Source organism: Phascolarctos cinereus, unplaced genomic scaffold (genome assembly GCF_003287225.1).
Source record: "Phascolarctos cinereus isolate Bilbo 61053 unplaced genomic scaffold, phaCin_HiC Scaffold_2;HRSCAF=192, whole genome shotgun sequence".
NCBI classification, from domain to species: domain Eukaryota; kingdom Metazoa; phylum Chordata; class Mammalia; order Diprotodontia; family Phascolarctidae; genus Phascolarctos; species Phascolarctos cinereus.
Genome location: NW_027555625.1, coordinates 263415603 through 263425754, shown reverse-complemented (window position 1 = coordinate 263425754; position 10152 = coordinate 263415603). Strand labels below are relative to the sequence as shown.

The following is a 10152-nucleotide window of genomic DNA, read 5'->3' as shown; positions in this document are numbered from 1 at the left end:
AACTTCCCCCCCCACACACACCTTACTGGGAAAGGAGTTTTCATCCCCGACAGCTCAACACCGACTCCGACTCCTATGTTAGGAGAGGGAAGAGAGAAAGTGGTGGGAAAAAGGACCCACGAAAGCTCGATGAACTAGTGATTTGGCTAACTGTGGGAAAAGATCGGAGAAAACTTACCCGAAAAAAAAAATACAACCCAAGCCCACCGGCGGCAGCTTCATATTCCCTTACACACCAGCCCTTACCCCCCTTGGCTAATCACCCCTCATTAAAAGCTTCATCAGCGGCCTAATGAAAGCAAACCGTGTGGAAATCGCCGGTAAACAGTTGGGTCTGGACTGTAATTAATTCAGTGTCTGTTTTAATCAAGCTGAAAGGGGATCAGGCTCCTTCTTGCGAAACCGTGACATCACCCCCAAAATCACCCGGAACCAATCAGCGCCACCGCTCCGGGGACACGTGGGCGAGTCCCCCCTTTTAAAAAAAAACACACACAAAAAAAACAACAAAACGAAAAAAAAAACTACACCCAAAAATACCGAACGCCAAAGAAAAAGTGACTCAAGTTCATTTTTTAAAAGGGGGGGGGAGGCAGTACGGCACACGGAGGAACTTCGAGAGCAGTCTAGAGGGCCTGATTTGCCAGAACCTCTGTCCAAGGTGCTGAAACGTTCGCCCAAGGCTGCGGAAGCGGAGGAAGTAAGAGCCGGTGGGCCAGGTGGAGTGGCTTGCGTCTTGAGCTCAGTTGCTGTCCAAGGTTCTGATGCCGTCAGGTGCGCTGTGCCTTACCGGCTGGAAGCCTGGGCGCCTGGGACATACTGCTGTCCGTGGTGCTGACTAGCCGCTCTCTGTGAACTGCTCATCAGGAAGAAGGCTTCAATTGCAGTACTTTGTAATTGTTATTCTTTTCTTTCTTTCTTTTGCAAACCTCTATTTTATTTAGATTTTATTTACTCACTTTTCTCTTTGTCAAAGGGAAACCTAGGCCGGAAACTTTCCCTTCTGTCCCCCAAAACTTGACGCTTTCTCCCTCCCTATCCCCCGTTCTCCTTCCCCGACACTCCCACCACCCCCCCTCAGGCACCGCAGCTCTTCGAGATGCTGCAGAAGCGCTGAGCCCTTGTGGATCTAATGCGCAAAGGCGTTTGGCCCAGAGCTCCCCGGCTCCCCCAAGGCTGAACTCGGTCCAACGTGCCCGCCAGCTCCCTGCCCGCCTGCCCCATGCCAGCCCTCAGCTAGGGGCAGGGGCGGTGGCTGCTGGGGTTGGTGGGTGGGTGGGGAGGTTCTGGGGAGGAAAGGAAGCGGCTTGGCTATGGAAGGCTCCAATGGATTTGGGATCGACTCCATCCTCTCGCACAGAGCAGGCAGCCCCGCCCTTCCCAAGGGGGACCCCCTGATCGGGGACTGCCGCTCACCCCTGGAGCTAAGCCCCCGATCGGAAGGCAGCAGCGGATGCTCATCTCCTGCTTCGCCAAGAAGGGACTGTCTGGAGACAGGAGCACCACGGCCGGTAGGAGGGTCTGGCCAGGGTTTAGATTCCCACCTGCAGCCCGGGCAGCTGTCAGCTCCGTCCCAATCCCGCTCGGTGACCTCCTCCTTCCTGATCAGGGACATACTTGCCGACTGCAAACCGTTGGCAGCCTGCGCACCCTACTCCAGCAACGGGCAGCCCGCAGCCCAGGAGCCGGGGGGCCGCCTCTCGGCCAAGCCTGGAGAGGACTTTAGAGACAAACTGGACAAAGGTGGTAGCAACTCTTCTTCTGATTCGGAGTATAAAGGTAAGCAGTCTGGAGGTGAGAAGGTTAAGATACAGGGGAGGAGGGAACAGGAGCCACAAAGTATTGTAAACAACCATTCTCAAGTTGGGCACCCTCTCCAATATCCCTAAAAGAGGAGCCTGGACACTTGATCATATGGTATCTTTCTGGAGCCCTTTGCCTGTCCCATCGAGGAAATCTGAACGAGGACAAATAGGGAACAGGGAGAGAATCAGATCAAGCTCTTAACGGGGCAGGAAGCAAACTTATAAAACAGTCAGGAGTACTCCTCCTGAGACATTTGACCCACTGAAACAGCTTTTTGGTCCCTTCCCAGAACAAAAACAAAAACAAACAAAAACAAAAACGAACAAAAAAACCCGTCCTCGATGGGACAATTCCGGGACCTATGGGTTTAATTTAAATGTCCCTATTTGAAGCTAGAAACTAATTTTTGTAGGCTATGTCCTCACCAGAATTTCCACTGAGGCCAGATGAGGCCAGGGCTTCTCCGCCTTTAGTCTACTTTTCCATCAAAGAATGGGCAACAAGTTTCTCTTCTTGCCCTGTCTCTGACCATTAGGGGACAGAGGGAGTCAAGCAGAAATACTAAGTTCAGAGAAATGAGCCAGCAGAAGGGTGGGGTATTTAGGGGGAGCCTTGATACTGGGGTAGGAGCCAGAGGGCCCGGAAGACGGGAAATCCTAGGAGGACGCGCTAATTTTTCCCCCACCCCACCCCACTGAATTTAATTGTAAATGGACCTGAACATTGAATTCAGGGACTTCGGAGAGACAGGTGGTCCTTTGGTTCTTGTCTAACTACCTCACCTTCCTTGCTCCCTCCTGAGTCAGTCTCCTAACTTTCGTTCTTGTCTTGGTTAATTTATTCCTCCTTTTCACCTCACGGGGAACTGAGTGGGAAGGAAAGGTAGGGTAAGGGCAGCGAGAAAGGAAGAAGGGAAAGTTATGACTGGCTTCTCTTCTTCACCCTCATTACGGTTCAACTACTTGGACTCCAGCAAGAGGCACTAATTTCTTTCTCCGAGACCCTGGAAAATGGCAAGAGGAGCCTCAGGAGTCTACTGTGGAGTAGGACCTGTGTTCTCTTCCTGCTGGTTAACTGTGCTGAAAGTGTGGGCAGCAAGGAGCTCCCATTTCACTTCAGAATTAATTTCAGTATCCTTTTCTTCAGGATGAAATTTCCTTATGAAGTTCCCTTTATTTTCTTTGGAGTCCGCATATCTGTTTTCCTATCCTAAATCTCTACAAGCGGCTTGCTTTGGGAGCAGGGCTTTGGGAGAGGAGAAATCGTTTGCTTTTTAGGGAATCAGACTATGCGGTCCAGAATCCTATATCAAGATAAACTCCTCAACCGACACTATCCCCAAATCCTTTCCCAAAGAAGAGCCACCAGGAAGTTCCTCCAGGGCTGGGATGTGTAGACAGGGGTTTGGAGGAACAAAGAAGAAAGTGCATTGGGCAAGAGCTACCGTAAGACAGGGAATCTCAAGGAATGTGAGAAACAAGCGGGAAAAGCTTCCGTATTTGTTCTCTGTTCAGCTCTGCTCTTGTCAAAGAACTGTTTTCAGAGCGAGTTACACTAGCTTTAGAGAAAGGGGCTGGCCTGCTGCAGATGGTTATTTCCAACTCCAGACTTCAGGAGGAGGACAAAACCCGCTGTCCTCTGTGTGTATGAGTGCGTGTGGGGAGTTAAAATACGAAGCGTTATGCCATCCTATTTCTTTCTTTAGCATCCTTGCCGAATTTAAATGAGAATTGATTCTGAAAATTGTAATAGCCACTCTCTTTAATAAGGGTAATGAAGCTGTGCTTATACCAAATATAAAATGTATAATAGGTATATGCACACCCAATTCCAAAAATTTATGGAGTACTTGGAAGTCCATCCCAGAAGGGAAGTGAAGGTCCAGATGGAAAATACTGGGGACTGGAACACTAGAAGGAACAGGGAACAAACGATGACCACAACTCGGCAGCAAGTGTTTCTATCTAGTGAAGGGCGTTTCTGATTGTGGAGGCAGACGGAGGGCAGACTGACAGAAATACAAATTATAAAATGTATACCGCAGCCTATGAAGTGGACAAAATTCGTTTACACTGTTAAGAGCGATTTCCTCTGTAGGCCCGCCGACAGCGGGGGGAAAAAATCACGAGACTCCCGAGGTTTCTCTTATGAGTCCCCCTTGTTGTGTAACCAAGGGCAATTTTAAAGGAGAGGAAATAGATCTCGAAGGTATGGATATTTGCGTGAAGCAGCAGGGAAATTCTACGGAATCGCGTTGTAGAAACAAGTACCGAAACTCTAATCTGGGGCGTCCTCTGCTCACGGTCTCGAAACAATAGGCTGTCTCCAGGTCGGGTTAGGCTACTGCGCCTTCGTACGAATTACTTGAAAATGACTTGGGAAAGGGAAGGCGACTAATGTGACAATATTTCCGTCAGTTTGAGTTACTTTTCTCAGCCGACTCCCCTGCTTCCCAAAGTCGCCAAACAGGCCAGGAGACTTGTGAAGTGCCACCTTAAACTTCAGCCGTCTTTTCCTCCTAACACTGCACACAAACTCGCCTAACCCCTGGGTGAGGACCTCACTGGAGGAGAACTGAAGCGGCCAGCCATATGATTCGACAGCCGATCTAGATCGAGTGGGAAACACCCGCTTCCTCCAGAATACTAAGTCTGGGTCTGAAAGTATCCGGAAAATTGCTTCAGTTCTCCATTTCCCTTCGCTCAAATAGACATAGCTTAAGTACTTGGCCTCGTTCTTCCTAGTTTCTCTCACCAGCTCCAGCCTCTCCCTCCTGAGAGCTCAGCTAGCATTCCCCAGCGTTCTCTTTCCTCAGTTCCGCGCTGAGTTCCGGCCCTCTCCCAGGCTGAAAGCCACTGCCTTACCAGTTGAGGAGTTTTGCTCCCTAGCGGCTCAATTAACCGGATTATTGTTCCCTACAGAGAGAAATCAACTCGTATTCCACTCAAGCCCTGTCACCACTAAAGCAGCTCACAATGAAATTTACCGTAAAGGACTGAACCCAGGGATGTTGTTCCTCTACCAATTTATGGAAAGGGACCGTTTTGGTTACTTAATCGCTTTAGGGGAGGAGAGAGGGAATAAGAGACAAAGGAAAAGAGAAGAGAGAGAGAGAGAGAGAGAGAGAGAGAGAGAGAGAAGAGAGAGAGAGAGAGAGAGAGAGAGAGAGAGAAATTCAGTTTTAGGGTGTAGAACATCCCTATTGTAAAGCAATGAAATGTCTGATAGCCAGCACACTTGGGTTAGAGAGGAAAGAGACAGGTGTTTGTGGGGCACTGTAAAATAGATACCCCATAAACCACATTTTTACGTTAAGATACTTACTAATGCTATAAATATCACTCATTGTTTCTGGTATATTATGTATATATACATACATAATACACATGTTATATGCTTCTATACAATATATTTTATTGTATGTAACATTTAAATACACACACATATATAACATGAATGCCTATTTGTAGTCAAAATATTTCTATACATACACACATTATATACATATATTAAAATCATACAAATAATTACTTATCCATGTCGGACCTCATCTGTAGAATGAGGGGGTTAGACGAGATGGTCTCCAAGGTCCTTTCCAGCTCTGATATATTGCTCTATATACACATTCCTAAAATGCGCATTTGTATGCACCAAACTAAAAATATATTGTAGGTGGTCATCAATTTACACGTTAATATGATAAGTGTGTATTTTTCTTATCTCAAACCTTAGAGTACATTCCATTTTTAATTTTTTTTTTTGCATGTGGTGTAATATGTGATCCCCGAGCACAGAGACCTCTGCCTATGTTGCTGTAGGGTACAGAATTCTGAGCAGGATGTGGTCTTACATAGAATTAGGATAAGAAATTCATCCTTAAGGTTTTGGTCCTGTTTTCCAATTCATTCCTTAATTTGGCATCACACAGCCCTTTATGCACATGATCCTATGATCTTATGATCCTTTTCGCCATGGGGGGTGGGGTGTAAAGAAGGGAGAAGGTTGCGCTTCCCTGACCCTCTGAGGCACAGTCGATCCTGCAGGTCCAGAGGCTCGATTGGAAAGAGAACACTCGAGCTGAGTTCACATGCACATCTGTTTTATCTCAGACTCTTTTCCCCCTCCACTCTTCTCACTTGAGGTCTTCTCCTTTGCTTAATTTACTTACCACCCCCACCCCAGAGCTAGAGGAACAGAACCATGCTCTGGAATGCCATGGGTAGAGCTTGCTCTGGAGACCCCCCCCCCATACACACACTTCCTAGCTCAATAGAAAGACAAGACAGACGTAGAGGTCGTTGAAAGCAGAAAGTTATAAAGAACTTTTCCCAAGGTTTCGTTGTCTTTTCTTTCCTAAACCTTCAACCTTGTCTTTTTCTATCTTTGTTGTAGAGACCCTAACTCAGATAAGCCTAGCCAGAAGAATAAGGAGCCAACCCAGGCTGGGAGCGGATTTCTTACTGGCAGGGGAAAAAAACAAGCATTTGAAGTAACATTTGCAAATAAATCAACACCTTGTGAAATTAGCCTAGGAAGCACAAAGGCAGCTGGACGGCGAAGTTTGGACTACTTATCCTGGACTAGTTTTTCACTCAAGCAGGGTGAAACTGGGTCTCCAGGAAAGGGGCGGGAAGCTGAGTAGCTAGTTATCAGATCTGGTAGAGTTGTCTTGACCCCTTGATTGTCTTCCCCAGTGAAAGAAGAAGGCGACCGAGAAATCTCCAGCTCCCGGGATAGTCCCCCTGTGCGCCTGAAGAAGCCTCGTAAAGCTCGCACTGCCTTTACGGACCATCAGTTGGCGCAGCTGGAACGCAGCTTCGAGCGGCAGAAATATTTGAGCGTGCAGGATCGTATGGAGCTGGCCGCCTCGCTCAACCTCACTGACACGCAGGTCAAGACCTGGTACCAGAATCGCAGGTGAGGAGCCCGAGAGGCCCCCAAAAGGGCGTTGGACAGAAGACCTCTGGGGTCTGGGATTGGGGAGGATGATCTGAAACCCAACCCTTGCCTGTAACCCACCCCTCATTAATCCACTCTTCATCCCAGAGGCAAAACTTACACACCACCGACTCGATACCCACACACTACATACAGACAAAGCGCACGAACACACTGACACAATACACAACTTTCGTCTTAAATCTATGATTCTATGACTATTATCCCAAAAAGCTAGGACCTGAATGAGAGCATTGACATATTACAGACTAGACGTACACAATGCATAAACTCTGACGTAACACAGTTGCAGAGTTGCACGGACATCACAAAGAGAGATAAAACACAAACACACGCACACATACACAAAGTACAAAGTAGTCGACTAGACCTACCCTTGTGCTCTTCTGCCAGCCCCATCCCCTTACTCTCCCTACTCTTCTCCTCACCCTCAATCTGGTCCCCAGGCTCTTTAGATGGCCTTGCACTCAGCAGCCAGCTCTACCTGTGACACCTGCACTTCCCCTACGTCACTGGGGAACTGGAGTTGGCCAGTGTTGGGAGGGTCTGTGGGTTGACCTCTGTGACCCTTGCTGTCCATCCTGGAGTGAAAATTAGCGAGCTGCCCTTCCCGCTTCGGGTACTCGGGACACAGAGCAAGACTGAAGTAAACTCGGATTAGAGAGGAGAGAAAAGCAGAGGTCAGAGCAGCAATCAAGACTGAGCGCAACACAGAGAGTACAAGTAGAGGCGTGCCTGTTCGAAATCGGCCTTCTACAAGGAAGAGATCTAGGAAGAGAAGGAGCTAAAACTCCGGTTTGATTCCTAAGGCCTGGGCTCAAATCGTAGCTTTCCTCTGTGCAGTGGTGGACGACACAGTCTGTTTCCCTAGAGAGGAGAATTCAGCACTATCCTTAGGCACCCACCAACCACACGGTGAGGGTTAATTAGCAAAGAAACACTTTGAACTCCCGTGGAAAAGGTGCAAAAAAAAAATCGGTACTTTCTTTGGAGGGTGTTACAAATGACCCAAGAGTTGAAGATGTTCCCAGCTTCACCCTTAGTCTCCGCCGAAAAGCGCTTTCCCTAAACAAGACGAATAACACATAGAGCTATTAATAATAAACACCGATTACTGCTCTGGGCATCAATAATTAAGGGCGGTTACAGTAATTACACAATTATGATGATGATGAATAATTCAGGGAAGGAAATTGGGTTGGTGCTCCTTGAGCCCCAGACCACAGAGGGACCAAGAAGAGATCTCGGGATGATGCAGCGGCTCCGTCTGAGAATCCCAGGGTTCAACGCTGTGTCACAGAGAGCACCCCCAGCTCACGGCCTCCGAACTCCCATTAGTTGCCTGACCAGAAACTCAGGGATTAAGAAGTCCCTGACCTTGTTAGGAGGCTTGGAGCTAGCAGATCTCTGTTCCCCACTTCCTTCTATTTCCGATTCTCCAGGGGGGCAGATGGAGAAGTAGGCATTGAGTTCCTCTGGTCAACAGCGCCTCTAACTCTTTGGCTAGTGAGGTATCACCCAATTCTGCAAGCCCCCAAATGTGCCCCAAACCTCATTCATACTCCCCTGGATTGTTGGTCCTGTTTGAAGGTGAAGATACTGGGTCCCCGTCTCCCGTCCCCTTTTCACAGCCTGCCTCACCCTGGGTCATAGGGGCGTCAGGCCAGGATCGCGACTCCAAAACCCTGGTTTGGGGAGGCGTGGAAATCGGGCAATCGAGCCTCCGCGTCTCTCATCTCTCATGGCCCGTCTCTCCAAAGTAATTGTCCCTCTCTCCAAAGTAATCGTGGGACTCGGATGGAATTTCGCTGGAGTAGGAGGCTCCTGGGAGTTAGTTTTGCTTTTCTGTTCATTTGGGTCCTACATGATTATTTGCATCATCACCATCGCCATCATCATTACCATCATTCTTGCAAATATGCCTGCTCTGCTGTTTGGGAGCAAGTCGATCAGATCAAGAGGGTACAACAATCGGATTATTTTCTGCTTCACGTCCCACCCCACTTCCTGTTCTCCCTCGGTCTCTCGGTTCAGGCAACTGTCACTGGGGTATTCCATTACCAGCCTCGGAATTCCCCTTCCTTTCTTGACCTTTCCGGTCCTCTGTTCTCTCAGCTCCTCTCTCCTCACTTCCCTTTTTGTTGTTTCTTTCCCTGTCTTTTTCGTGTCCTTGCTCAATTCCTCATCTGCTCCCTAGATTAGCTCCTCTCCCAATGAGAAGTCAATTGAGCTCATTGGGCCTACATCCCGATCCATCTCCATTGCCAGTTCCGAATTTGGACGGGGGATGGCTGTGGCTGATTGAGCCGGATCCAGGAGTTGGCGTCTAGGCGCCCACTTCCCTTATCCGACTCTGTATCTGTTTCCATCCCCAGAACCAAATGGAAGCGTCAGACGGCTGTGGGTTTGGAGCTGTTGGCAGAGGCAGGCAATTACTCAGCGCTGCAACGGATGTTCCCGTCGCCTTATTTCTACCCGCAGAGCCTGGTTTCCAATCTGGACCCTGGCGCAGCCCTCTACTTGTACCGGGGCCCCAGCGCTCCTCCGCCCGCACTTCAGAGACCTCTGGTGCCCCGCATCCTTATCCATGGACTCCAGGGAGCCAGCGAGCCGCCCCCTCCCCTGCCCCCACTCGCGGGCGTTCTCCCGCGAGCGGCACAGCCCCGGTGAGCCTCAGTCCCCAGCTTTAGCCACCCCCGGGCGCTAGTTCTCCCTCTCCACGCGGGCCGCGCAGCCCCCCACCTCACCCCAGTTCATTGATACCGAGAGTGTGGAGGCAAGGGAGAGCAGAATCCGCTGCACGCCCAGAGGGGAGACGTCCTTTACCCAAAGCCCTCTTTTGGAAGAGTGGGTGTTGAAAATCTTCCCTGCCAAGAGCATAAACTCTCCCAATCCCCTCATCACTCCAGAACAGCTCCCCCACAAAGGGCCAAAGGTCAGTACTCCCAGATATGGCCAGTGGCTGACTTCCCCTGCTTCACTTCACTCAAACCAGCCGAGGATGGGGTCAGTTTGCCCTAGCCGGGTTGTATCTGGCTCTGTGCATACATTTTCTCCTACCGCTCTCCATCCTGCCCCCACTCAACTTTCTCCTTAATCTCCGGGGAATTTGACCCGTAAGGCGCCTCCTCTCCCTGACTTTACCCCAGACTGGGTGGGTGGGTGGATGAAGGAACCACGAGCTGCTCGCTCTGTCCTATTTCCTTGGCTCCTGGCCTCCTGCTGTATATTTGCCTCTTCCTCCCCGAAACCTGCAGAATGGGGAGGGCAGGGAGGAAAACGCAGACCACTGCTTGTACAGTGACGCCCCCCTCCCCTCTCCTCTCCGTCTCCCCCAGCGGGAGCACCGGCCGGGCCCAGAGGAGAGGCTGACCGGGTCGGGCCGAG

The 10152-nt window shown here is 49.7% G+C and overlaps 1 protein-coding gene across 1 annotated transcript; it reads left to right on the top strand.

The window, feature by feature from the left end:
• The first annotated feature begins 1313 nt into the window (after nt 1-1313).
• BARHL1 (BarH like homeobox 1) lies at nt 1314-9984 on the top strand. The gene is made up of 3 exons (XM_020973569.2): nt 1314-1779; nt 6501-6723; nt 9141-9984. Exons 1-3 carry the CDS (start codon nt 1314-1316, stop codon nt 9433-9435), a joined length of 984 nt encoding a protein of 327 aa, XP_020829228.1. The 3' UTR covers nt 9436-9984.
• Nucleotides 9985-10152: the final 168 nt, after the last annotated feature.

Bases quoted from the DNA above. Each gene is read 5' to 3' on its own strand.
- BARHL1 (XM_020973569.2), top strand. From the start codon at position 1,314: ATGGAAGGCTCCAATGGATTTGGGATCGACTCCATCCTCTCGCACAGA. The intron at 1,780-6,500 runs GTAAGCAGTCTG...TGTCTTCCCCAG, and splicing joins TTCTGATTCGGAGTATAAAG to TGAAAGAAGAAGGCGACCGA. The intron at 6,724-9,140 runs GTGAGGAGCCCG...TTCCATCCCCAG, and splicing joins ACCTGGTACCAGAATCGCAG to AACCAAATGGAAGCGTCAGA.